Source organism: Aphelocoma coerulescens, chromosome 31, assembly GCF_041296385.1.
Source record: "Aphelocoma coerulescens isolate FSJ_1873_10779 chromosome 31, UR_Acoe_1.0, whole genome shotgun sequence".
NCBI lineage: Eukaryota > Metazoa > Chordata > Aves > Passeriformes > Corvidae > Aphelocoma > Aphelocoma coerulescens.
This window is the reverse complement of record NC_091044.1, coordinates 1,721,008-1,747,373: the sequence shown is the minus strand read 5'-3', so window position 1 is coordinate 1,747,373 and position 26,366 is coordinate 1,721,008. Positions and strand designations below refer to the sequence as shown.

The 26,366-nt window shown below is 72.3% G+C and overlaps 3 protein-coding genes across 3 annotated transcripts; 1 reads left to right on the top strand and 2 right to left on the bottom strand.

Moving 5' to 3' along the window:
- LTBP3 (latent transforming growth factor beta binding protein 3) lies at nt 1-14,103 on the bottom strand. The gene is made up of 28 exons (XM_068998132.1): nt 13,926-14,103; nt 12,238-12,484; nt 12,113-12,162; nt 11,513-11,742; nt 11,144-11,249; nt 10,689-10,775; nt 10,213-10,335; nt 9,347-9,505; nt 8,791-8,981; nt 8,324-8,374; nt 8,040-8,118; nt 7,646-7,741; nt 7,103-7,228; nt 6,711-6,842; nt 5,527-5,655; nt 5,220-5,339; nt 4,732-4,854; nt 4,422-4,541; nt 3,836-3,964; nt 3,228-3,395; nt 2,891-2,974; nt 2,627-2,755; nt 2,101-2,275; nt 1,978-2,021; nt 1,525-1,707; nt 1,090-1,170; nt 672-809; nt 1-265 (listed from the first exon to the last, which is right to left on the bottom strand). The coding sequence occupies exons 1-28, from the start codon at nt 13,987-13,989 to the stop codon at nt 120-122; spliced, it is 3,510 nt and encodes a 1,169-aa protein (XP_068854233.1). The 5' UTR covers nt 13,990-14,103; the 3' UTR covers nt 1-119.
- A 1,226-nt stretch (nt 14,104-15,329) lies between these two features.
- On the bottom strand, nt 15,330-22,527 carry MAP3K11 (mitogen-activated protein kinase kinase kinase 11). Its single transcript, XM_068998168.1, is given in 13 exon segments — nt 15,330-15,797; nt 16,054-16,726; nt 16,728-16,855; nt 16,950-17,026; nt 17,143-17,209; nt 17,339-17,452; nt 17,671-17,902; nt 18,413-18,582; nt 18,782-18,930; nt 20,325-20,505; nt 21,154-21,301; nt 21,303-21,743; nt 21,745-22,527. Coding segments are annotated over 13 exon segments (2,586 nt in total). The 5' UTR covers nt 21,823-22,527; the 3' UTR covers nt 15,330-15,669.
- Nucleotides 22,528-23,393: 866 nt separating this feature from the next.
- LOC138100351 (pecanex-like protein 3) lies at nt 23,394-25,742 on the top strand. Its single transcript, XM_068998169.1, has 5 exons — nt 23,394-23,604; nt 23,821-24,011; nt 24,251-24,335; nt 24,431-24,464; nt 24,548-25,742. Exons 1-5 carry the CDS (start codon nt 23,449-23,451, stop codon nt 24,904-24,906), a joined length of 825 nt encoding a protein of 274 aa, XP_068854270.1. The 5' UTR covers nt 23,394-23,448; the 3' UTR covers nt 24,907-25,742.
- Nucleotides 25,743-26,366: the final 624 nt, after the last annotated feature.

The window sequence follows — 26,366 nt, the reverse complement described above, 5'->3', positions numbered from 1 at the left end:
CCCCCACGTCCTTTATTGGGGTCCGGGGGCGTCCCGGAGAGTCCCGGGGGGGGGCTCAGCGGCGCTGGGGCCGGGCCCGGGTGGTCCCGGGGAGGTCCCGGAGGGTCTCCGGGGGGGTTTCAGCGGCGCTGGGGCAGGCAGAGCCCCCCCGGGCGGGCCCGGGTGGTCCCGGCTTTGCAGGCGCAGCGGAAGGAGCCGCTCGTGTTGATGCAGCGCTCGCGGGGACAGCGGGGACCCCCCCGGGGGTCCCGACACTCGTCGATATCTGGGACGAGGGGACACACAGGTCAGGGACCCCCGAAATAACCCCCTGGGACTCCCAACGTTCCCCCCATGGAACCCCTAAACTTCCCCCACCTCCCCCCCCGCGGGGGTCTCGGCACTCACCGATGTGTGGTGGGAACAGGAAGCCCAAAAATACCCCCTGGGACCCCCAAATCCCCCCCCCCACAAAGCCACAGCACCCACTGGTGTTGGGGGGCATCGGGGACCCCCAGACCCCCCCTGGGGTCCCCAATATTTAGGGGACCCGGGAGAAGATGGGGTCCTGACCCCCTCCCCACCTCCCACCCCTGCAGAACCCTGGGTCCCAGGGGGGTTTGGGGGTCACTCAGGGGGGTCCCAGGGAGGGTTTCGGGGGGGGTCTCCATTTTCTGGGGGAGGGGTCTCACCGAGGCAGCGGGTGCGGGTGGGGTCCGGTTGAAAGCCGGGGGGGCACTCGCAGCCCCCCCGGGGGGAGCGGAGGCAGCGGCCGGGGATCCCCCCGGGACAGGGACACTCGGCAGAGTCCTCCTCGGAGCTGTCGTCACCTGGGGGGGGGCACGGGGGGGTCTGGGGGATCCCAGCTCCAAGGGGTGCAGGGGGGGTTGGGCTGGGGGTCCTGGTTAAGGGGGTTTAGGGCCAGGTTTGGGGTCTCACGGCGGGGAGGGGACAACGGGTTGGAGAGGCACAAAGCCGAGGTTTGGGGTCCCCAAAGTGGGGGTCTCCGTTCTGAATTTGGGGTCCTGGGGTTGGGGGGTCCCGGGGTGGGATCCCAGGGGGTTTGAGGGTCCTGGGGAGGGGTTGGGGGTGCGGGTTTTGGAGTCCAACCTCTGCGGGGCCCCCCCAGGCCGAGGGGGCTCACGTCCCAGAAGGAATTGCTCTCGCTCTGCAAGGGGGGGCACGGCAGGCCTAGGGGGGACCCCCATGTCAGCCCCTGCCCCTCCGAGCGCCCCCCGCCCCCAGGACCCTCAGCAGCTTCTCCAGATCCCATAGAGACCCCCCCATCAACCCATGGGGACAACCCCAGCTCCCAGAGACCCCCAGATCCCATCGGGAACCCCCCAGACACATCCCACCCAAATCCCCCCCATCCCACCCAGGACCCCCTCAACTCCCCCCTTATCCCGTCGACCCCTCCCTGTCCTCCCCAGGACCCCCCTAGCCCCACCCCAGAGACCCCAAATCCCCCCTAGGACCCTACAGCCCTCCCCAAACCCCTCCAGGACACCCCCATACCCCCTCCCCCAGACTCCCCGCAATCACCTGGGGGCCGGGGGGGGCAGGGCCGGCAGTGGGGGCCCCAGCCGGCCCCCCCCCGGCAGCAGCACTCGTCCAGCGTGAGGGGTCCCCCCCCGAGGGGCGCCCCGCAGACCCCCTCGTCCCCCCGCCGCTGCCAGCACACGTCCCGCCGCTCCGGGGGGGGCCGGTCCGGCGGGGGGGGGCGTTCTGCGGGTACGGGGTGGGGGGGAGGGGGACACAGGTCAGGAACCTTCAAACCCCTCCCCGTAGACCCCCCAAATTTCCACCACCCCCCCCCCCACCCCGCCCAAAAATTCCGGCAATCATCGATGTCTGGGGGGGGCTCCCCTGGATGCGTCCCTTGCACAGCCACCCCCACCCCCCCCGCACAACCCCGGCCCCCCCGGGGGGTCTCCCCGTGCCCGGGGGGGTCTCACCGTGCCCGGGGGGGTCTCACCGTGCCCGGGGGGGTCTCACCGTGCCCGGGGGCAGGGACGCAGCGCCGCAGCCCCCGGTGGTCCCTGGCACTCCCCACCCCTTCCGTACCCACCGCGGTCCCTCAGGGGGTCTCAATGTGCCCGGGGGGGGGTCTCAGCATGCCTGGGGGGGGCTCTCCCGATGCTCGGGGGGGTCTCACCGTGCTCGGGGGCGGGGAGGCAGCGCCGCAGCCCCGGGTGGTACCGCGCCCCCGGCCCGCAGGTGCAGCGGAAGGAGCCGCGCGTGTTCTCGCACGCCCCGTCCACGCAGTTCGACTCGTCCAGACACTCGTCCACGTCTGGGGAGGGGGCGACGGGGGGGGTTTCTGGGGGGACCCTCAGGCAGAGCGAGCGTCCCCCCAAAATCCCCGGGACCCGCAAGGAACGCGGGAATCCCCAGGAACCCCCCCCCAACACCGCCAGGACCTGCAGGGACCCCCAGGGATTCCCTTGGCACTGCAGGGACCCCCCAACACCTCAGGGACCCCCCCCCCCAAACACCCCAGAATCCCCAGCAGCCCCAAGGATCCTCCACTACCCCAGGGACCCCCAAACACCCCAGATCGCTTCTGGAACCCGCTGCTCGCTCCCCATGGCCCCCCATGGCCCCCAGCCCCCCCTAGGGACCCCCGCGGGACCCCCCCCCTCACCCAGGCACTGCCGCAGGGCGCTGTCGTAGTCGAAGCCGGCCTTGCAGTAGCACTCGTAGCCCGGCTGGGTGTTCACGCACTTGCCCCCCTTGCAGATCTCGTCCCCGAAGAGCCCGCACTCATCGATGTCTGCGGGGCCGGAGCGGGGGGGGGACAGCGACATCAGGGTCAGACCCCCCCCTCGGAGACGCGCGGGGACCCTCGGGACAGAGGGGGACCCGCAGGGGACAGGGACACCGCGGGGGATGGGGACGGGGGTCTCACCCCGGTGTGCCGGGACCCCGTAGTCGAGGCCGTTGTCGTCCTGGATGAAGCCCCTCCCGTCGGGACAGAGCGCCACGAACTCGGCTGGGGGGGCAGAAAAAAAGGTCAAGGAAGGGGGGGGGAGACCACCCTCGGAACCCCCAGACCATCCCCGGGGACCCCCCCACCCGCCCCTGCTGTCCCCAAACCGCTGCCGGAGACCCCCCCTTTTATCAGGACAGAGCGCCACGAACTCTGCTGGGAGGGACAACCCCCGCGCCCCCCCAAAAAGGGGGTGGCGATGGGGTCACACCTGGCTGGGGACACCCGAACCCCACTCCCGGACCCCCTCCCGTACCCGAGGTGGGGAGGGGGCAGGGGTACACCTCGCACAGGTCCCCCCACCCTGCCCCCACGGAGCAGCAGCACTCCCCCCGGGTCACGTTTGTCCCCAGAACGGCGTCGCAGAACACGGGCAGCTCCAGGCTCAGGTAACACTCCTTGCGGGGGGCGGGGGGCTCCCGCGCTGCGGTGGGGGGGGGGGGGAGGGCGGACAGGGGGTCAGCGGAGACCTCAGGGAGTCCCCAGAATCCCAGGGATCCCCCCCAGACCCCTCAGAGACCCCCCTCGAGCCGTTAGAGCCTCAAGGATCCCCCCCGAACCCCAGGGACCCCACCCCAGAGACCCAAGGACCCCCGCCCAGAAATCCCTCACCCTCTCCTGAGCTCCAGGGATCTCCCAGAGACCCCCCCCCCCCCCAGACCCCCAAGGACACCCCGGAGCCCATAAAAAGCCCTTGTGCACTCCCAGGGACCCTCCCCCCCCCCCCAAAATCCCAGGGATTCCCCAGAATCCCCACCCCCACCCAGACTCTCAGGGCTCCCCCCCCCCCCATTCTTTCCAGGGACCCTCCAGAGGCACCCCACATTCCCGTGCCCCCCCCCCGCGCCCCCGGCCCCCCCTCACGGAGGCAGCGGCGCCCGTCGGGGCCGGGGGCGAATCCGGGGGGGCAGCGGCAGCTGAAGGAGCCCTCGAGGTTGGTGCAGGTGCCGGGGGGGGGGCACAGCCCCGGGTCCAGCGCGCACTCGTCGATGTCTGGAGGCGGGGGGAGGGGATTTAAGGGGGGGGCTCGTGCGACACACGGGGGTACCCCCAAAGACCCCCCCCAGGGACCCCCGGCCCCTCCCCGTCGCATGATGCAGGGGGGGGGGTTGGTCTCGGCACACCCACCCTGGCAGCGGTGGTCGCGCATATCCGGGGGGGTTATGGGGGTGCGGAGGCTGTTTTGGGGGAGTTTTGGGGGGTTATTTTGGGGGGGCGTCTCTGCCCACTCACCCTGGCAGCGCAGTCCCGGGGGGGGCTGTTTTGGGGGGTTATTTTGGGGAGGGGGGTCTCCACACACTCACCCTGGCAGCGCCGGCCGTGCACCAGCGCGTAGCCGGGGGGCGGGTTATGGGGCGGGAGGGTTGTTTTGGGAGGGTCAGTGGGGTCTGAGGGGGTCTCGGGTGTGGGGGGCTGTTTTGGGGGGGGTCTCGGGGGTCTCCACACTCACCCTGGCAGCGCCGGCCGTGCACCAGCGCGTAGCCGGGGGGGCACAGGCACCGGTACGACCCCGCCGTGTTCACGCAGTCCCCCCCCACACAGGCGGCCGCGAACTCGCACTCGTCGATATCTGGGGGGGAAAGACGGGACCCCCATGTGCGGGACCCCCCCCAAACCCAGACAACACCCCCGGATCCACCCCCAGACCTGGAAACCCCCCCAGACCCCCCCCAGACCCCACTGACCTCCCACACGTACAAACCCCCAGACCCCCCCAGACCCCTCAGCCCCCCCCATAGCCCCCCCAGATTTTGGGGTACCTTGACAGCGGGGGGGGTCCCGCGCCGGCTGCAGCCCGGGGGGGCACTGGCACTTGTAGGATCCGGGGGTGTTGACGCAGCTCCCCCCGGGGCAAAGCCCCCCAGCCTCGCACTCGTTCACGTCTGGGGGACCCCCGTCAGCCCCCAACCCTGGGTGCGGGTCTGGGGGGGTCCAGGGAGGGGGGTGGGGGGCCTGGGTGGGGGTCTGGGGGGTCCGAGGAGGGGGGGGAAGGAACAGGGTGGGAGTAGGGATGGGGTTCTCGAGGGGGACTTGGTTGGGGACCCAGGGTGGGGGGCGTGTGGATATCGGGGAGGGGGTTCAAGGGGAGGGGGTCCCCAAGAGGGGGGTCGCAGATACAGGGGTCTCCAGGAAAAGGGGTCTCCAGAGGTTCCATGAGGGTTTGCAAGGGTCCCAGGGATTTTGGGGATTCAGGGGGGGGTTTGGGGGGGTCCCAGGGGATTTAGGGGGGGTCCCTGGGGGTGCTGACCGAGGCAGGCGCCGTTGAGGCCGCGGAAGCCGGGGGGGCAGGGGGTGCACACGAAGCCCCCGGGTTGGTTCTCACACTTGGAGTCGGGGCACGTCCCCACATCCAGGCACTCGTTGATGTCTGGGGGGGGAGGGTGGCGGGGGGGGGGACATTGGGGACATCAGGGGACACGGGGGTGCACGGGGGGGAACCCCCACGGCATCCTGGACTGCGGGCTCACCACTCCAGGGTGCCCCGTCCCCGTCCCTGGTGTCTTTGTGTCCCCATCCCGCTGTCCCCACCCCCATCCCGATGTCCCCCGTGTCACCTTCGCAGAGCGGTGGCCGCGAGCCCTTGCGCCGGTAGCCCGGGTGGCACTCGCACTTGTAGTGGCCCGGCACGTTGGAGCAGGTGCCACCGTCCCCGCACACGTCACCCTTGGCACACTCGTCGATGTCTGCGGGGACACACGGGGGTCACTGGCCCTGTCCCCAAGCCCCGGCAGTGTCCCCATCCCGTGTCCCCAACTCCGGGCAGTGTCCCCAACCCCGTCCCGTGTCCCCAACCCTGTCCTGCATCCCGGACAATCTCCCCAACCCCGTCCCATGTCCCCAACCCTGTCCTGCATCCCGGACAATGTCCCCAACCCCATCCCGTGTCCCCAACCCCATCCTGCATCCCCGGACAATGTCCCCAACCCCATCCCATGTCCCCAACCCTGTCCTGCATCCCGGACAATCTCCCGAACCCTGTCCAGTCCCCAACCCCGTCCTGCATCCCGGACAATGTCCCCAACCCCGTCCCGTGTCCCCAACCCTGTCCTGCATCCCGGACAATCTCCCCAACCCCGTCCCATGTCCCCAACCCTGTCCTGCATCCCGGACAATCTCCCCAACCCCGTCCCATGTCCCCAACCCCGTCCTGCATCCCGGACAATGTCCCCAACCCCGTCCCATGTCCCCAACCCCGTCCTGCATCCCGGACAATGTCCCCAACCCCGTCCCATGTCCCCAACCCCGTCCTGCATCCCGGACAATCTCCCCAACCCCGTCCCGTGTCCCCAACCCTGTCCTGCATCCCGGACAATGTCCCCAACCCCGTCCCATGTCCCCAACCCCGTCCTGCATCCCGGACAATGTCCCCAACCCTGTCCAGTCCCCAACCCCGTCCTGCATCCCGGACAATGTCCCCAACCCCGTCCCATGTCCCCAACCCCGTCCTGCATCCCGGGCAGTGTCCCCAACCCCGTCCCGTGTCCCCAACCATGTCCTGCATCCCGGACAATGTCCCCAACCCCATTCCGTGTCCCCAACCCCGTCCTGCATCCCGGACAATCTCCCCAACCCCGTCCCGTGTCCCCAACCTCACCCACCGCCCCAACCTCCTGCTCCGTGTCCCCACGCCTTCCCCACGTCCCCTGTGCCCCCACGCAGGGTTAACCCTGACCCATCCCCGCCGTGTCCCCAGGTCCCTGTGCCGCCGCCCCCCCGTCGTCCCCTTCCCCCCCCGTACCTGCGCAGGTGCGCAGCCCCTTGTGCAGGCGCAGCTGGAACCCGCGGTGACAGTGACACGTGTAGGACCCACCCGTGTTCATGCAGACGCCGCGCCCGGCCCCGCACGGCTCCGTCTCGCACTCGTTCACATCTGCACACGCGTGTCACCGCGTGTCACCGCGTGTCACCGCGTGTGCGACCCCGCGACCCCCCCCCCCACCCCCGCACGGCTCCGTCTCGCACTCGTCCATTGTCAGGACGCGTCACCGCGCGTGTGACACTCCCCGTGCCACCACACACACACCCCGTATCCCCCTGTCCCCACCCCCGCACCCCCCCCGTGACCCCCGTACCCCCGGTATCCCCCCGCCCCCCCCCCCCGTGGCCCCCGTGGCCCCGTGGCCCCGGTACCGGTGCAGTAGCGGCGCTGCGGGTGCCAGCGGTACCCCGGGAAGCAGAGGCAGCTGTACCCCCCCGGGCCCATCACGCACTCCCCGGGGCCGCAGATGTTCCGGTTCAATTTGCACTCGTCTGTCTCTGGGGGGCACAGGGGGAGGGGGGGGTCCCAGGAGGGTCCCAGAGAGATTTTGGGGTGATCCCAGAAGGTTTGGGTGGTCCCGAGGGGTCCCACAGGAGCATTGGGGGTGTTGGAGGGGGGTCCCAAGGGGATCTTGGGGGGTTCAAGGGTAGGTCCCAGGGGGCTCTGGGTGTCTTGGGGGGGGATCCCTGAGGGGTCTCAGTGGGTCTTGAGGGGCCCCAGGGAGTCTGGAGGTCCCAGAGAGATTGGGGGGATCGCAAGGGGGAACCGGGGGGGGGGGGTGTTGGGGGTCCCAGGGGGTTGTTGGAGGTCCTAGGGCTCCCGGGGGGAGTTTAGGGCGTTCCAAAGGTCCCAGGGCGTTCCAGGGGCATTCGGGGGCGTGTTGGGGGTGCCGGGGGGTGCCGGGGGTCCCTCACCGGTGACCTGGGTGGGCGCGATCTCGGCGGCGCTGCGCGTGAGCTGCTCCGGGGGCAGCCGCCACAGCGGGGCCGGCGTGGGCCGGGCCACCAGCGCTGGGGACACGGCGTGGGACGAGGGCGGGGAGGGGGACACTGCCCCGCCCCCGCGCTCGCCCCCCCCCTCGCCCCACCCCGTCCCTGTCCCATCTTTGCCCTCATTCTTGTCCCCAAACTGTCCCCAACCCCTTCTGGTCCCCACGGCCCCCCGTTCCCTTCTTCATCCCGGTGCGTGTCCCCGAACTGTCCCCAAACTGTCGCCGCCGCCATCCCCCCGCCCCGTGCCCCCTCCTCCCGCCTCAGCCCCTCCATGTCCCCGTCCCCTGCCCCCCTCCCGTGTCCCCCCCCCCTTTACCGGGGTACCGGGGGGGGTCGCTGCTCCCCGGGGGCTGCTCCAGACCCTGCTCCTCCGAGGGGCTCCAGAACGCCGGCAGCTGGGGGGGGACAGCGATGTCCCCTCTGTCCCCTCCGCCCCCCCTCCCTGCCCCCCCCAGTCCCCCCGTGACACCTCCCAGCCCCTCCATGCCCCTCCATGCCCCCCCTCGACCCCCTGAGACCCCCCCCCAGTCCCTCCCCGTCATGCTTGTCCCTCCCGTGTCCTCCCCCCCCGCCATGTCCCCCCCTCCCCCCCACACTCACCATGGCCGAGGGGGTCACAGCTGCGGGGGGAGGGGGCGCTGAGACCCCAAACTGACCCCCCCACCGTGGGGCGGGGGGGGGGGACACACAAAACAGGGGGTCAGGGGGGGTCCGGGGTCATGGGAGGGGGGGAAAGGGACATGGGGGAGACACTGGGGGGGGATGGAGGACGTGGGGGGCACGAGAGGGACAGGGGACATGGGAGGGGACACAGCGATGGGGGGGCACAGAGGGTTTAGGGGGACCTGGGGTGTCACAGGGACATGGGGGGGTCACAGGGACATGGGGGGACCCGGGGGATACGGGGGGGGGGGCACAGGGAGGGGCCATGGGAGTCCAGGGGGACACAGGACCCCCCCAGGGACATGGGGAGAGGGGCCAAGGACTGGGTGGGGGGCACACAGGGACTGGGGGGGGGGACATGTGGGGCACGGAGTGAGGCGGGGGGGGGAACACTCGGGAGGTGCCCGACCTGGCGGCGGGGGGGCGTCGGGCGGCACCGGGCTGGGGGCGGGCGGGGGGGGCCGGGGGGGCCGCTCGGGGGTCCCGTCGGGGTGGATGTGGAGCGTGAAGTCGCTCTCGCCCTGGATCGTCAGGGTCTGGTGGGACGTGAGGACGTGGTAGCCCTTCCCCGCCGGACAGATGGCCTTGAACGCGGCTGGGGGGCACGGGGGGGGGGGCAGGGGGGCGGTCAGTGGGGTGGGGGGGACACCCCCAAACCGCGCTGGGACACACCCAGCTGCCCCCAGCCCCCAAACGCGGCCGCGGCTCTCCCTGCATGGGGAGGGGCCGGGCAGATTTTGGGAGGGGAGGGGGGCCCAAACTGGGCTGGAGTCCCCAGAGCGCCCACGCTTCCCCCCCCCCCCAAAATGGAGCTGTCAGGGTGGCAGCGGCCCCCCCAAACCCCCAGCCCCCCCCAAGCCCCCCCCGGACCCCTCCCCAGACCCACAAAGCGGCGCCGGTGCCATCGGGGGGGAGCAGCGCTGGCAGCGGCCCCCCCAAAGCCCCCCCAGCCCCCCGTACCGGTGCCGTCGGGGGGGCAGCGCTGGCAGCGGCCCCCCCAGGCCTTGCCCACGCTGCAGCAGCACGTCCGGCGGGTCAGGCGGGTGGGCAGGGGGTGCTGGCACTGCTGCGACCCCGACACCAGCCGGAAGCACAGACCCCGCTCCTCACCCGGCTCCGCTGCGGGACGGGACGGGGGGGGGGGGGGGTCAGCATCCTGGGAGACCCCTCCCCAAAAACCCCCAAAACCTCACAGAACTCCCCAAGGACCCCCAAAACCCCAGAGAACTCCCCAGAGCCCTCCAGACACCCCCAAAACCCCAAAGAGCCCCAAAACCCCGTAGACACCCCACAGACTCTGCTCGCCCGGCTCTGCTGGGGAGGGGGGAAGGCAGAGCAGGACCCTCAGAGACCCCTCCCCAGGGACCCCCAAAACCTCAGAGCTCCCCCCAATCCCTTCAGCCATCCCCATATGCAGCCACTGGCTCCGCGAGGGTCCCAGGACCCCCAGGACCCCCCAGGACGCCCCCCGCGCCCCCCGCCCCGTATGCAGGCACTGGCTCCGCGAGGGTCCCAGGACCCCCATGACCCCCCAGGACCCCCCCGTGCCCCCCGCCCCGTACACAGGCACTGGCTCCGCGAGGGTCCCAGGACCCCCGGACCCCCAGGACCCCCAGGACCCCCCCGTGCCCCCCGCCCCATACGCAGGCACTGGCTCCGCGAGGGTCCCAGGACCCCCATGACCCCCAGGACCCCCAGGACCCCCCAGGACCCCCCCGTGCCCCCCGCCCCGCACACAGGCACTGGCTCCGCGAGGGTCCCAGGACCCCTGGACCCCCAGGACCCCCAGGACCCCCCAGGACCCCCCCGCGCCCCCCGCCCCGTACGCAGGCACTGGCTCCGCGAGGGTCCCAGGACGTGCCCGGCCGAGCAGGAGCAGCGGAAGCTGCCCTGGGTGTTGCGGCACTCGCCGGGCTGGCACACGCCGGGCAGGGCGCACTCGTTAATGTCTGGGACAGGTAGAGCGCACCTGAGCCAGGTGGGAGCGCACCTGAGCTCCACCCCCGGCCCCCCCTACCCCCCCGACCCCCGAACTCCCCGGGCACAGAGCGCTCGATGTCAGTGCCAGGCGTGGCACAGGTGTGGCACAGGTAGAGCGCACCTGGCACATGTGCGGCACAGGTGTGGCACAGGTGTGAACACACCTGACACCCCCCCCCCCCCACACACACACACACGCACACCTGGCCCCGCGCAAGCCCCTCGCACACCTCCCACACGCCCCTTGCACACTCACGCGTGTCCCCCCACACCCTCCCGTGTCCCCCCAGATGCCCCCCCGTGCCCCCCGTGCCCCCCTTACCCTGGCAGTGGGAGCTGTTGAGGCGTTTGTAGCCCTGGGGACAGTCCCCCCCGCGCTCCCCCCGCGCCGCCTTCGGGGACCCCGAGCCTGCAACGACCCCCGCACCCCCCGTCACCCCCAGAGCCGGGGGGGGCAGCGGGGGAGGGTCCGGACCCTGGAGGGGGGGGGCGTGGCAGTGCCAGGGGGTCCCTGAGGTGAAGGGGTCCCGGCTTTAGGCTGGGGGGGGGGGAGGTCCCTGGGTTCTGGGGGGGGGGTCCGGGGGGGTTCCTGGGGGGTCGGGGTCCTCTCCCGGGGTGAGGTGAAGGAGGCTCCTCTGGGGAGGGGGTCGCGGCCACCTGGGTTTTGCTGGGGTGGGGGGTCCCAGGAGGGCGAGGGGTGCTCCTACAGCTGGGTCCGTGGGGTGGGGGGGGGGGTGTTCCTGGCCGGGGGGGGGGGGTCGGGGGGTCCCCACTCACCCTGCAGGTGGGGGCACTTGTGGCACTTGCTCTGTCCCCAGGCGCTGCCGATGCTGCCGCAGCAATCCTCGAGCTTGGTGAGCCCGGGGAGGGGGTTACTGCCGCACTGGGGGGGGCACGGGGGGAGTCAGCACCCCAAAACACCCCCCGAGACCCCCAATTCCACCCGTAACTTCCCCCCCACCCCCGCACCCCCAGAGACCCCCGGCAGCAGCTCCGGAGCTCGCTGAGCCCGGGAGGGGCCAGCACCACAAAACACCCCCTGAACCCCTAAAACATCCCCAAAACTCCCAGCCCCCCTGCCCCCCCTGAACCCCCAAAGGTGCCTGGACCCCCCAAATCCCCCCGCGGCCCCCGGCCCTCCCTCACCGAGTGCTTGGGCAGGGTCTCCTGGAAGCAGCGGCCCAGCGGTTTGTGGGTGTGGGGCCGGGGGGGCGCGGGGGGTTTGCTGCCCGCCGGGGGCTGCGCGGGGTGCGCCAGGAGCCCCCCCCCGCCCCGGGGAGCCCCCTCGGGGGGCCGCGGTTCGATGCGATGGACCTGGACCGAGGCCTCGGGGGGGTGATGGACCCGCACGTTCACCAGGGGTGGGGGCACCTGCGCTGGGGGCAGCGGCACCTGGGACCCCCCAAATCCCGAACCCTGGGGCGCCCCCGAGTCCCGAAACCCAGAACCGGCACCCTGAAACCCCCGACTGAAATCGCCAAAATTTGGCACCCAACCCCGAGACCCCCCCCTAACCCCAAATCCAGGCACCCTGGGACCCCCCCCATCAAATCCCAGCACCTGGGACCCTCGGGACCCCCAAACCCAGCACGGACACCTGGGACCCCCCGGCCCCAGTAGGACCCCCCCATATGGGCACCCCCAAGCATGGGACGCCCGGAACTCTCTGCCCCCCACGCCCCCCAATATCCCTGAGCCCCCCCCAAACCCCCCCAAACTCCCGAGCACCCTCAGCCCCCCCGGTACCTTCAGCCGAGTGATGCCCCGGCCCCAGGGGCACGACGAAGGTGGCGTGGCTGACGTGTCCCCCCCCGTGTCCCCCCCCGTGCCCCCCGCCGTGCCCCCCGCCATGGGCTGCCCCGGGGGGGGGCTCGGGGGGGGCCGCCGCCCCCCCGGGGCCATCGGCGATGACCTGGACGGCGTAAACGGCGACCTTGGAGCCCGGGGCGGGGTCGGGAGGGGCGTCGGGGGGCGCGGGGGGGGGCGGAGGGGGGGGTCCCCCCGCGCGTCCCCCTCCCGCGGGGACCTGGCAGAAGCGGCCGGTGAAGTTGGGGGGACACAGGCAGTGGGAGCGGGAGCTGCACTGACCCCCGTTCATGCAGGGCAGGGGACACACCACTGTGGGGAGAGAGACCCCCTGAGACCCCCTGAGACCCCCCCTGAGCCCCCCCAGCCCCCTCTGCTGTCCCCTGCAGGGACCCCCTTTGTCCCAGCCCGGTGCCAGCACAGCCCCATCCCCGCTGTCCCCATTCCCACCCTGTCCCATCCTGTCCCTGTCCCCATCCTGGTGCCCATCTCATGCCCACATTGGCGCTGTCCCCAGCGCTGTCCCCATCCTCATCACGGTGCCGGTGCTGTCCCATCGCTGTCCCCACACCTGAGCCGTGCTGTCCCCACCCTGTCCCCAATCCTGTCCCCCATCCTGTCCCATCCTTGTCTCCATGTCCCTGTCCCAGTGTCCCCTTGTCACCCTCACATTCAGAAGTGCGACCTGGACAGGGTGTCGGCCACCTACCTGTCCCTGTCCCCGTGTCCCCGTGTCCCCGTGTCCCCGTGTCCTCGTCCCTGTCCCCGTGTCCCCATCCCCGCCCCCGTGTCCCCATCCCTGTCCCCGTGTCCCCGTCCCTATCCCCGTGTCCCGGTGCCACTCACCCACTCGGAAGCCGGAGCCCGTCAGGCTGTCCCTGTCCCCGTGTCCCCATCCCTGTCCCCGTGTCCCCATCCCTGTCCCCGTGTCCCCGTCCCCGTGTCCCGGTGCCACTCACCCACTCGGAAGCCGGAGCCCGTCAGGCTGTCCCTGTCCCCGTGTCCCCGTGTCCCCATCCCTGTCCCCGTGTCCTCGTCCCTGTCCCCGTGTCCCCGTGTCCCCGTGTCCCCATCCCTGTCCCCGTGTCCTCGTCCCTGTCCCCGTGTCCCCGTGTCCCCATCCCCGCCCCCGTGTCCCCATCCCTGTCCCCGTGTCCCCGTCCCTATCCCCGTGTCCCGGTGCCACTCACCCACTCAGAAGCCAGAGCCCGTCAGGCTGTCCCTGTCCCCGTCCCCGTGTCCCCATCCCTGTCCCCGTGTCCCCGTCCCCGTCCCCGTGTCCCGGTGTCACACACCCACTCAGAAGCCGGAGCCCGTCAGGCTGTCCCTGTCCCCGTGTCCCCATCCCTGTCCCCGTGTCCCCATCCCCGTCCCCGTGTCCCGGTGCCACTCACCCACTCGGAAGCCGCAGCCCGTCAGGCTGTCCCTGTCCCTGTCCCTGTCCCCGTGTCCCCATCCCCGTCCCCGTGTCCCTGTCCCCGTGTCCCGGTGCCACTCACCCACTCAGAAGCCGGAGCCCGTCAGGCTGTCCCTGTCCCCGTGTCCCCATCCCTGTCCCAGTGTCCCCATCCCTGTCCCCGTGTCCCCATCCCTGTCCCAGTGTCCCCATCCCTGTCCCCGTGTCCCCATCCCCGTGTCCCGGTGCCACTCACCCACTCGGAAGCCGCAGCCCGTCAGGCTGTCCCTGTCCCCGTGTCCCCATCCCCGTCCCCGTGTCCCCGTGTCCCCGTCCCCGTGTCCCGGTGCCACTCACCCACTCGGAAGCCGGAGCCCGTCAGGGTGTCGGCCGCGTGCCCGTTCTCGCCGATCAGGGTCATGTTGGAGCCGGGCTGGCACGAGTCCCGGCACAGCCCCTTCAGACACGTCCTCCGGCAGATCAGGGGGGCGAAGACCACCTTGAAGCGCTCCCGGGCCACGGCCGCGCCCCCCCCGCGCCCCCCCAGCGCCGCCAGCGCCGCCAGCGCCGCCCACAGCCCCCCCCAGCGCCACATGGTGCCCCCCCCCCCGCACCCCCGGGACCCCCGGCCCCGACCCCGCGGCGAGCGAGGGCTCCGGCCGGACGCTGGGGACCCCTCGGGGGGGTCCCGGACACTGGGGGCCCGCGGGGGGGCTCGCAGTGGCCTGGGACCCTTGAAAGGGTCGCGGAGGGCCGGGTCCCCTCCTGGGGGGGGGTCGCAGCTGTCTGTCCCCTCTCAAGAGGCTCCCCCCCCGAGAGTGACGCCCAGCCCAGAGGCCGCGGGTCCCCTTTTGGGGGTCTCCGGGCTCCGGGGTCCCCTCGCCGGATGTGGGATCCCCTCGGGGGGTGTCCCAGAGGCCGGAGCCCCCCTGCCGGACGCTGGGGTGCCCCCCAGGGGTGTCCCGGGCTCCGGGGTCCCCTCGCCGGACACGGGCTGCCCTCGGAGGGGGTGTCCTGGGCACGGGGGTGGGGGGATCCCGCCGGACTCCGGAGTTCCCGCGGCCGCCTGGGATGGCGCTGGGATGGGGGGGAGGGAAGGGGGGGCCCGGGCGGGGGAGGGGGGCGGGGGCCGGGCCCTGGGTCCGCTCCAGGAATTGGGGGGGGGGGGGGCGGGGGGTGGGGGAGGGGAGGAGCCCGGATGGCCGGGCCGGTTCCAGCGTCGGGCAGGGCGGGGGGGGCGGCGGGACGGGAGGGGCGGGACCCCCCAAAACTCTCGGGATTCCTCCGGCGGCGGGGATGGGAACCCCCTGGGAACCCCCTGGAGGCCCCCAGGATGCGGGTGCGGGGGTGCTGGGGCCCCCCCCAAACTCCTGGGACCACCCGTGGGAGGATGCGGCCCTCCGGAACGCCCGAGACTCCCCCCCCTCACCCCACGGGGAAATGGGGACCCCCCCCCCAAACTCCTGGGACCTCACCATGGGGAGATGGACCCCCCCCCCCCCAAATCCCTGGATCCCCCCCCGAACGCCCAAGAGCCGGCACAGGGTGAGGGGGGAGATGGGACCCCTCCCAAACGCTGGGACCCCTCAAGGTGGCAAAGACCCCCCCTCACAGCGCTGGGACCCCCCCATGACGGGGTCTGGGGGGCGAGTGGGACCCCCCCAACCCCAGACTCCCCTTCCAAGGGGGGGATGGGACCCCCAAACACACGGAACCCCCCCCCCCCCAGGCAAGAACGAGGCGGCTCGGGCAGTTTCGGGGTCTCGGGAGTTTTATTTGGTCACAGTCGCCCCCCGAACCTCCCGGGACCCCCGTCCAGTGTCGGGACCGCCCGGGGGGCGGGGCTTCCGCCGAGGGGGGGCGGGGCCTCCGCGCTCCCACCAATCAGGGCGGAGCTTCCTGGTTCGCCCCAGGAGGGGGGCGTGGTTTCCTGCCGTATGGCCCCGCCCACGAGGGGGCGGGGCTTTTCCTGTAATGCCCTTTGCTTTGACCAATGGCGGGCGCGCGCGGGCGGGGCCTGCTGCTGTCAGTCCGTCCGTTCGCGGCCGCTCATTGGTCGCCGGAGGGTGGCGGGGGCGGGTCCGACGCGCGGCGGGCGCTCTCATTGGTCGGCGAAGGGGTCTCGGGGGCGGGGCTCGGCGGGGGGCGGGGCCCGGCGCGGCCCCGCGGACACGAAGCTCCAGGGGTCGATGCGGGGGCGGAGCGGGGAGGGGCGGGGCCGGGCGGGGCCTACGGGGAAGGGCGGGGCTGGGGGGCGGTGCGACCCCCACCCCGACCCCCAAAACTGCCCCGCGACCCCCCCACAACACCCCCTGTAAGTGGCCCCACAGCCCCCTGTGCCCCACGACCCCCCAGAAACGCCCCACAGCCCCCCTGCCCCACAGAGCCCAGAGCTGCCCCACAGCACCCCCCCCCCGCCATGCGTGTCCCAATCCCCCCCCAAATCTGTCCCCCAGACCCCCAAGCCGCCCCCAGCCCCACTTACCCCACTCGGGGGTCCCAGCTGGGCTCAGCTCTCGGGGTCTCCGGGCCCCCCGGGGCGACGGCTGCAGCCCCAGCTCGGGGGTCCCGGGGGTCCGGGCACGGCGCGGCTCAGGGGTCCCGGGGGTCCGGGGCTGACCCAGCTCGAGGGTCCCTGGGGTCCGGGCACGGCCCTGCTCGGGGGTCCCGGGGGTCCCAGGGGTCCTGGCTCCCCCTTGCTCAGGGGTCCAGGACCAATTCAGCTCCAGGGTCCTGGGGGTCCGGGCTCGCCCCCCCTGCTCGGGGGTCCCGGGGATCTTGGGGGTGCCGGGGACCCCGATTCCACTCGGATCCGGGGACCCGGGGATCTGGGCTCGGCCTTGCTCAGGGGTCCCGGGGGTCCTGGGGGTCCCAGGGGTTCGGACCCCACTCGGATCTGGTGACCCGGGGGTCCGGGCTCGGCTTGGCTCAGGGGTCCTGGGGGTCCCGGGGGACACGGGGGTCCGGGCTCCGCTGGGATCCGGAGATCCGGGGGCCCGGGCTTGGCTTGGCTCAGGGGTCCCGGGGGTCCAAGCACGACCCATCTCGGGGGTCCCGGGTGAGCTGAGCTCCAGGGACCCCAGGGTCCGCTCCCAGCGGCGCGGGGAGAGGCGCAGGAGGCCGGGGGAGGGCGGGGGGCTGCGGGGGGACTCGGGGGGGGGCCAGGTCACGGCCCAGCCCCAGCGACGCCAGCAGGGCCGAGCCCTTCAGCAGCGCCCGCCGCAGCAGCCGGGGGGTCCCTCCCCGAGACCCCCGGCCCTCCTCGGCCTCCGGGGGCCCGGCCTCGCCTGTGCGGGACACAACAGGGGTCAGTGTCGGGGGGTGCGGGGGGGGTGGGGGGGGACAGCGGGGTGGGACCCCCCAGAACCCACCCGGACCCACCGTTGGGGGAGGCATCCCCCGGGCTCAGCTCGTCCGTGTCCAGGTACCAGGTGGTCTCGTCGGGGCGCAGCCGCCGCCTGTGGGGACACCCGAGCGTCCGGGGGGGGGGGTGTTCCGGTGTCCGGGAAGGGAGGGCTGGGACCCCCCCCGACCCCTCCCCAGACCCCCAGCGGGGGAGGGGGGTGGGACGCACCTGCCATTGGGGGCACTGGCCCGGCCCGCGCGGCCCCGCGGCGGCTCCTCCTCCTCCTCGGGCTCCACTGGGGACACAGAGAGAGGGGTGCGGGGAGAGGGGGGGACGCGGTGTCACCCGGGATGTCACCGGCAGGTGTGACGTCACCGGCAGGTGTGTGTGATGTCACCGCCCCCCCCCGCATGACGTCACTCACGCTGGATGGCGCGCAGCCGGGGGAAGGGGGGGGACTCCCCCGGCCCGTCCTCGGGGTCGTGGCTCCGGGGGTCCCCCCCGGGTGAGGCCTGGACCGTCAGGCGGTGCTTGAAATCTGGGGAGGGGGGGAGCACTGGGGTCAGGAGAGCCCCAAAACCACCCCCCCCAAGTCCCCCCAACCCCAACAGGCACCCAGACACCCTCCAGCCCCACCCCAAAATCCCCAGCCCCCCCAAAAGCCCCTGGACCCCCTCAAAGTCCCCAACACCCCCTGCTCCCCCAAGACCTCCCCAAATCCCCCCCAAACCCCCCAGCCCCATCCCCGTTCCCTACCCTGGGGCATGCCAATGAGGTCCGCGGGCCTCCGCGGCCTCCGGAAGGGGGGTCGGCGTCTCTTGGGGGCCGGGGGGGGCCGGGGGGGTCCCCTGAGCATCAGGCTGAGCTCCCGCTCCAGCACCTCCAGCTCCCTCCGGGCCACGGCGGCCTCGCGCTGCCGCAGCGCCTCAGCCTGGGAGCGCTGGGCCCGCGACGCCCTGGCCACGGCCTCCTCCCGGCTGCGCAGCTCCTGGGGGGCACGGGGGGGTTCGGGGTCAGCAGGGTCACGGGGGGGTTCGGGGTCAGCGGGGTCACGGGGGGGTTCGGGGTCAGCGGGGTCACGGGGGGGTTCGGGGTCAGCGGGGTCGCGGGGACAAGGAGCAGCCGTGAGCGATGGGCAGGGCAGGGCCAGCGGTGCGGAGTTCGGGGGTCCCAGGGGGGTTCTGGGGGGGTCCTGGGTGTCCTAGGATGGTTGCCCCCATTGTTCAGGGGGGTGCAAGGGGGTCTGGGGGTGTCCCTGGGGGACTGGGGTGGTCCCAGGTGTTGAGGGCAGTGCCAGGGTTTGGGGGGTGGTGCCGAGTATTGGGGGGAGGGTCCCAGGTGTTGGGGGGTGTCCCAGGTGTTGGGGTGTCCCAGGTGTTTGGGGTGTCCCAGGTGTTTTGGGGGGGTGTCCCAGGTGTTTTGGGGGGTGTCCCAGGTGTTCTGGGGGGTGTCCCAGGTGCTCGGGGGGGTGTCCCAGGCATTCGGGGGGGGGTCCTACCTTCTCCCGCGCCCTCAGCTCATCGAAGAGCCCCTGGATCTCGCGGCGCCAGGACTCCTGCAGGGAGTGGAAGGACTCGGGGGGCCCCAGCCCCCCCGGCTCCAGCCCCCCCAGGCGCCGCAGGATGGTCCCGAAGCCCGGCCGCCGGTGGGGGTCCTGCTCCCAGCAGGCTGCAGGGGGAACCAGGGGTCAAGGGGGGGGGGGGGGTCTCCTGAGGGAACCCCAAAATCCCCCAGGTGCCCAGGTACCCCCCCAACACCCTCCCCAGCAACACCCAGACTCCTGAGAACCCCGATATCCAGAACCCCCCCAAACCCCTCTGAGCCCCCTGACCCCTCCCCATGAGCCCCCCCGTGAGCCCCCCCGTACCTGCCATGAGCTGGGCGAAGGGTGGGGGGCAGGTGGATGGGATGGGCAGGGTCAGTTTGTTCACGGCCACCCCGTAGGCCACGGCCAGGCCATCGATGCCCCGGTACGGCACCTCCCCGGTCAGCAGCTCCCACAGCAGCACCCCGTAACTTTGGGGGGCAGGAGGAGGGGAGGGGAGTCAGACACGTGGTGACCCCCTTAGATCCCACCCCACAGGTGTTCGGGTGCCCCATAAGACACCCAGACACCTCCCAAACCTGCAGCTCCGTGACCCCACAACATCCAGGTCACCCCAAATCCTCCATCCAAAGGGGTTTGGGCACCCCAAACCTGCAGCTCCGTGACCCCACAACATCCAGGCCACCCCAAATCCCCCCTGCAGAAGGGTTTGGGCACCCCAAACCTGCAGCTCCGTGACCCCACAACATCCAGGTCACCCCAAATCCTCCATCCAAAGGGGTTTGGGCACCCCAAACCTGCAGCTCCGTGACCCCACAACATCCAGGCCACCCCAAATCCCCCCTGCAGAAGGGTTTGGGCACCCCAAACCTGCAGCTCCGTGACCCCACAACATCCAGGTCACCCCAAATCCTCCATCCAAAGGGGTTTGGGCACCCCAAACCTGCAGCTCCGTGACCCCACAACATCCAGGCCACCCCAAATCCCCCCTGCAGAAGGGTTTGGGCACCCCAAACCTGCAGCTCCGTGACCCCACAACATCCAGGTCACCCCAAATCCTCCATCCAAAGGGGTTTGGGCACCCCAAACCTGCAGCTCCGTGACCCCACAACATCCAGGCCACCCCAAATCCCCCCTGCAGAAGGGTTTGGGCACCCCAAACCTGCAGCTCCGTGACCCCACAACATCCAGGTCACCCCAAATCCTCCATCCAAAGGGGTTTGGGCACCCCAAACCTGCAGCTCCGTGACCCCACAACATCCAGGCCACCCCAAATCCCCCCTGCAGAAGGGTTTGGGCACCCCAAACCTGCAGCTCCGTGACCCCACAACATCCAGGTCACCCCAAATCCTCCATCCAAAGGGGTTTGGGCACCCCAAACCTGCAGCTCCGTGACCCCACAACATCCAGGCCACCCCAAATCCCCCCTGCAGAAGGGTTTGGGCACCCCAAACCTGCAGCTCCGTGACCCCACAACATCCAGGTCACCCCAAATCCTCCATCCAAAGGGGTTTGGGCACCCCAAACCTGCAGCTCCGTGACCCCACAACATCCAGGTCACCCCAAATCCTCCATCCAAAGGGGTCTGGGCACCCCAAACCTGCAGCTCCGTGACCCCACAACATCCAGATCACCCCAAATCCTCCATCCAAAGGGGTTTGGGCATCCCCAAACCTGCAGCTCCATGACCTCAGAATGTCCAGATCACCCCAAATCCTCCATCCAAGGGGTTTGGGCACCCCAAACCTGCAGCTCCGTGACCCCACAACATCCAGATCACCCCAAATCCTCCACCCAAGGGGTTTGGGCATCCCCAAACCCCAGCCCAGCCCAGATTTCCCTCCCTACCAGGACCCTTCCCCACCTCCAGACGTCGCTGCCCTTGGAGAAGGTGGATGCCCGGATGACCTCGGGGGCCATCCAGGCGTAGGTCCCGGCCGCGCTCATCTTGGTCGTTCGCTGCCACTCGCGGGCCAGGCCGAAGTCGGTGATTTTCAGCGTCTTCCCACTCACGTCGTCCCCCACAACGGGCTGTGCCAGCAGCACTGCGGGGACACGGTCAGGGACACGGTCAGGGACCCCCCAACACCTGGGATCTCCTCCCCTCCCGCTGGGAAACCTCGGCCTCTGCACCCCCTGCCCCACTGGGGACAGCCAGGACCGCCCCCCCCCCCAGCTTGGGGAGCTCAGGGCAGGACACCCATCCTGGGGCACTCGGCCTCCTGACCCCGGGGACCCCAATGCCTGGGACCCCCCACCCTCGGGACCTTGGGCACCCCAATGCCTGGGACCCCCCACTCTGGGGAACTTGGGCACCCCAATGCCTGGGACCCCCCACTCTGGGGAACTTGGGGAATGAGACCCCACCCTGAGACCCCCCAACCTCTGCGAGCCCCCGCCCCTCAGAATTTGGGATTCCTCACCTCGGGCATCCCAGTAACTTGGACCCCCCACCCTGGGGACTTTGGGGACTGAGACCCCACTCTGGGGACCCCAAAGTCTGGTTTCCCTCACCCCGGGGACCCCAATATCTGGCATCCCCCACCCTGGAGACCCCAATGTTTGTGACTCCCCACCCTTGGGGACCTTGCAGACTGACACCCCACCCTACTCCCCCCAACCTCTGCGACCCCCTCCCCACCTTGAGGACCCCGCCCCACCCGCAGCAGCCCCCCCCCACCCCCATATCTCACCATTGCTGGACTTGAGGTCGCGGTGGATGAGGGGCACGGGGGTCCCGGCGTGCAGGTACCGCATCCCCCGGGCCACCTGGCGCGCCCAGTCCAGCAGGACGGCGGGGGGGACCCTGCGGCCGGCCAGCGCCCTGGACAGCGGCCCCCCCGGCCGCGAACTCCATCACCAGGCACAGGTGGGGGGGCTCGAGGCACACGGCCCGCAGGGCCACCACGTTGGGGTGCCGCAGGCGGGCGTAGAGCCGCGCCTCCCGCCGCAGGCTGGCCGCCCCCGCCGCCCCCGCGTCCCCCCGCGCCGCCTTCACGGCCACCACCTGCCCCCGCCACGTGCCCCGGAAGACGCGGCCGAAGCCCCCGGCCCCGATCACCTCCTCCAGCCGCAGCTCCCCGAACGCCGCCCGCGCCGGCTCCCAACCCCCCGGCGGGGATGGGGAGCGGGACCCCCCTGGGGAAGGGGGAGAGGGAGAGCGGGACCCCCCCGGGGATGGGGAGCGGGATCCCGCTGGAGATGGAGAAGGGGAGCGGGACCCCCGCGGGGAGGGGGGGAAAGGGGAGCGGGACCCCTCTGGGAAGAGGGGGGAAAGGGGGGGGTGACGGGGAAAGGGGGGGTGAGGGGGAGTGGGACCCCCCCGGGGGGGATGGGGAGGGGGATGCCCGGCCCCACTCCATGGGGTGCTCCCCCCCCCAGCCCCGGCCCCCAGCGATGGCGCTGGGGGGACTTTGGGAGTCCTATGGGGGGCTGGCGGGTCCTATAGGTGCTCGCGGGACCCTACGGGTTCCTTGGTGCTTAGGGGGGGCTCTGTGGGTGCCTGGGGGGGGGTCTATGGGTGCCCGGGGGACCCCATGGGGTCCCTTTATGTCCTGGGGGTCACTGGGGTCACCTGAGCCCTACGGGTGCTGCCCGGAAGGTCTGACAGCTCTGGGGGTCCCAATGCAGCCCCCGGGCGAATTATGGGGCTCAGGGGGTGGCTATGGGTCCCTGGGGGTCCCTGTGGCTCCTGGGGGGTCCCGGGGGGTCCCCACACCTTATTTCAGTCCCTATGGTCCCTTATAGCTCCTTATAGGTGCCTTATTGGTCCCCGGGGTCCCTTTAGCTGCCAAGGGTCCCTGTGGGTTCTTACAGCGCCTGAAGAATCCTGGGGGTCCCTGTAGGTCCCCGGGGGTCCCAATGGCTCCTGGGGGGTCCCTGTGGGTCCCCGGGGGTCCCAATGGCTCCTGGGGGTCCCTGTGGGTCCCCGGGGGTCCCTATGGTCCCTGTCGCTGCAGTGGCTCCTCAGAGTCTCTGTAGGTCCCCGGGGATCCCGACGATCCCTGTGGCTCCAATGGGTCCCTACAGCTCCCCGGGGGTCCCTACGCCCCCTCCCCGGCCGCCACAACCCCCTGCGGGCCCCAGAGTCCCTCCGCCCCCCGCCCCGGTCCCCTCCCTCCCCGGCCCCGATCCCCTCCGCCCCGTCCCGTCCCCCGGGGCCCCCCGCGCCCCGTCCCGTCCCCGCCTGGTCCCGCCGGAGCCCCCGCGGCCCGGAGGGGGGAGGAAGCGGCGTCCGGCGGCGTCCCCGGGGGGGGGCAGGGGGCGGCCCGGCCGCTCTGGGCTCCCGGGGGTCCGGCGGTTCCCCGCGCTGGCTGAGGCGGCCCCGGGAAGGCGGAGCCGGGACATTGTCACCGGGACAAAGGAAAAGGAACCAGCGCCGGACGGGGCGGGCCGGGGGCACCGGACGCCGTGGGTGGGGGGGGGGGGGGGACCGGACGAGAGGCCGGCGCGGGGAGGGGGGGCGGCCCTGACCCCGGGACCCCCGGGGACCCTCGCACCGGGCTGGGGGGGAGGCGCTGCTGCCCCGCCAACCCGCGGGACACCGGGAGCCGAGCCCGGAGGGTCGGCGGGGGCGGTGTGGGGGGAAACGGGCCCGGATAACGCGGGGGGCGGTCCCGTGTGTGTCGTCGTCGTCCCCCCCCCGCCTCCCCCGTTCCGGTGCGGGGTCCCCCGGGCCCGGCTGCGGTGGCGCCCGGCGCCGCTGGGGGGCGCCCTGTGCGCTCCGGCCCGCGCGGCCACGCCCACGGCCACGCCCACGGCCACGCCCTCCCATGGGGCGGGGCCACTCCAGAGCGCATGCGCAACAGGGACTCCCCACCGGGGGCGGGGCCATAAGGGGGAGCGTTCTTTCCCCCGCCCTTTGGCGCCGTTTTGTGACGTCACTGAGGCGCGCCCGGAAGCGGCGCCGGGACCGGGGGGTCTTCCCGGGCTGGGGGAGGGGGGGGGGAGGGTCCCGGGGAGGGCTCGGGGGTCCCGGCGCCGCCGCCATGGTGGGGACAGCGGTGCTGCAGGTGCTCCGCCAAGGCGTTTGGGCCTCGCTGACGGGCGGCTGCTTCCTGGACCCTCAGCTCGGAGCCTTCGCCAACTGCGTGCGGCTCTACGTGTGGCTGTTCCTGCTCGGGCTCCCGCTCGGCCTCTACTCGGTGCGGGGGGGGGCCGCGCCGGGAGGGGGCTCGGGGGGGCGCGGGGCGACCCCGGGAGGGGCCGGGAAGCGGCTCTGGGGGTCCTCGGGCCCTTCTGAGGCGTTGGGGGGGTGGGAGGGGGGGGGGTCCCGGGAGGCGCTCTGGAGATGGGGGTGGGGGGAGGGGGGCACTTGGGGGGTTTTGGGGGGTGCTGACCCCCCCCCCCCCCAATTGCAGGCGCTGCCCCCCAGCCCCGCCGTGGCCGCTCTGTACTGCGGGCTCGTGGCCGCGTTCTTCGGGGCCGTCAAGGCCGTGACGTTCCGGCTGCACGCGCGCCTGGACCGGGGGGGCTCCGAGGGGGACCCCGAGGGGGGGGCGGCCGCTCTGCTGCCCCCCCCCAGCCCTGAGGAGGGGGACCCTCCCCCCGGGTGAGTTGGAGGGGTTGGGGGGGAGTTGTGACCCCTTTTTGGGGGGGAGGGGGGGCGGGTGGTGATGGAGGGTTTGGGAGGGGGGTTGGGGGGGGGGGTCAGGGGCTCACCCCGGGGGTATTTGGGGGGCTGGGGGGGGGCACCCTGTGGGTCTGTGGTAGCCTGGGGGGGTTGGGGTGGGGGTTCGGGGGTCCCCTGGTGTCTCTTCCCCCCCATCCCTCACCTGTTACCCCACGCAGCCCCCCCGGGGGGGGTCTGGAGCTCTCGGTGCTCCGGTGGCCGAGCGCGACCCCCCCTCAACTCTGCGGCTTCAACCAACTCTCGGTGAGTGTGGGGGAGGGGGGGGGCGAAGGAACAGGGACCCCCCCAGACCCCCCCCCCGTGTCCCCCATAACCCACCCGAGCTCACCTGTCCCCAGGAGCTGCTGCCACACCTGGACACCGGCGCCGGGGGTGAGCAGCACCGGGACCCCCCCTCCCCTCCCCGTTCCCGGTTTGTGACCCCCTCTAACCCCCCCCGCCCCCCCCCCCCGCAGAGCTCCGGGGCATCGTGACCGCGGCTGACCGGGCCTGGCTGCGCTCGCCGGAGCACGGAGGGGCCTGGGGGGGGCCCGGTGGGGCTGGGGGCGATGCCAAGACCCCCCCGCTGACCCTCTGTCCCCCCCCAGCCCCGGCGAGCTGCCCTGCAGGGTTGGGGGTCCCGCCTGGCAGCCCCCCACCGTCACCCCCCCAGGGTGGGGGTCCCAGCAGCCGCTGCTCGACCCCCACCCCCCCCACGGGCTCCCAGCGCCCCCCCCGGGAGGGCTGCGGAGGGGGGGGGGGCTCTGGGGGTGAGCGGCCAGGGGGGACCCCCGGTGGGACCCCCGGTGAAGGGGGGCAGGGGGTGACCCCATAACGGGGGTGGGGGGGTCCAGCCCCACACTGGGAGGGTCCAGCCCCACACTGGGGGGGTCCAGCCCCACACTGGGAGGGTCCAGCCCCACACTGGGAGGGTCCAGCCCCACACTGGAGGGGTCCAGCCCCACACTGGGGGGTCCAGCCCCATACTGGGGGGTCCAGCCCCACACTGGGGGGGTCCAGCCCCACACTGGGAAGGTCCAGCCCCACACTGAAGGGGTCCAGCCCCATACTGGGGGGTCCACACTGGGGGGGTCCAGCCCCATACTGGGAAGGTCCAGCCCCACACTGGGAGGGTCCAGCCCCATACTGAGGGGTCCAGCCCCACACTGGGGGGTCCAGCCCCATACTGGAGGGGTCCAGCCCCATACTGGGGGGTCCAGCCCCACACTGGGGGGGTCCAGCCCCACACTGGGAGGGTCCAGCCCCACACTGGAGGGGTCCAGCCCCACACTGGAGGGGTCCAGCCCCATACTGGGAGGGTCCAGCCCCACACTGAGGGGTCCAGCCCCATACTGGGGGGGTCCAGCGCTGTGACTGGGATGTTCTGGGAGGCACTGGGGGTGCCTGTAATGGGGGGGCTGGGGGCTGCTGCCCCCCCCAACTGAGGAGCGCTGGGGGTGTCCCTGTGGGTTGGGGGGGAGGGGGGGTCCTGCCCTATAGCCGGAGGGGTTTGGGGAAGGGGTGCAGCCTTTGCAGGGGTGACTTTGGGGAGGGGGGACCCGATCTCTAAGCGGACCCTTCCCCTTCATTTTGCCGGGTTTTGGAGGAGTTTTGTCACTTCTAGCGTTGATAACAGAAATTATTAAATAAAGCCCGTAACGGTTCCAAAAATCGTTTTTTTTGTGGTTTTCCCGCCACGCTCGGAGCGGGGGGAGGGGGGAGGCACCTTGAGGCGGGGGGGGGGGGGGGGCACACCTGAGCCCCTCCCGTGGGGAGGGGGTGCAGGGAGGTGAGGGGGGGGGTCCGAGGGGGCCGTTTGAGCCCACCCCCCCCCCCCCCGCTGCCCCCCACCCCCCCCACCGCGGTGGGAGGAAGCGGCAGAAGGGAAGGGCGGGGGCGGGGGGGGGGGAGCGCGGCCGCCGGGGCCCCTTGAGCCGCTGCAGCCGCTCGGAACGGGGGGTCCGGCACGGCTGGGACCCCCCCCCCCCCGGCCAGCTGGGACCCCCCACCCCCCCAGGACGGTGCCAGTGACACGAGGGGCCGAAGGTAGGACCGAGCGGGGGCGGGAGGGAGGGGTTTGTGGGGGGAGGGGGGGCTATGAGGATGGTGCCCTGAGGGAGGGTCTCGCTCCTGGGGGGCGGGGGGGGGGGGGATCTACACGAGGGTCTCTTGTCACGGGCTGTCCCCAACCCCGCGAGAACCCCAAAACCCCAGCCCAGCTCCCCTCCCCCCCCTCCATGTGCGGCCCCCCCCTCCGTGTGACCCCCCTCCCCCCCCGCAGGGGCCCCCGTGCGA

Excerpts from the sequence above, each read along its gene's own strand:
- LTBP3 (XM_068998132.1), bottom strand. The coding sequence starts at position 13,989 with ATGACCCTGATCGGCGAGAACGGGCACGCGGCCGACACCCTGACGGGC. Across the intron at positions 3,396-3,835 it reads CGACGGGCGCCGCTGCCTCC|CGCGGGAGCCCCCCGCCCCC; the intron begins GTGAGGGGGGGC and ends CCCCCACCGCAG. Across the intron at positions 2,022-2,100 it reads ATCGGGAGAGCCCCCCCCAG|GGACCACCGGGGGCTGCGGC; the intron begins GCATGCTGAGAC and ends GGGGAGTGCCAG.
- LOC138100351 (XM_068998169.1), top strand. The coding sequence starts at position 23,449 with ATGGTGGGGACAGCGGTGCTGCAGGTGCTCCGCCAAGGCGTTTGGGCC. Across the intron at positions 24,336-24,430 it reads GCGGCTTCAACCAACTCTCG|GAGCTGCTGCCACACCTGGA; the intron begins GTGAGTGTGGGG and ends ACCTGTCCCCAG. Across the intron at positions 24,465-24,547 it reads CCTGGACACCGGCGCCGGGG|AGCTCCGGGGCATCGTGACC; the intron begins GTGAGCAGCACC and ends CCCCCCCCGCAG.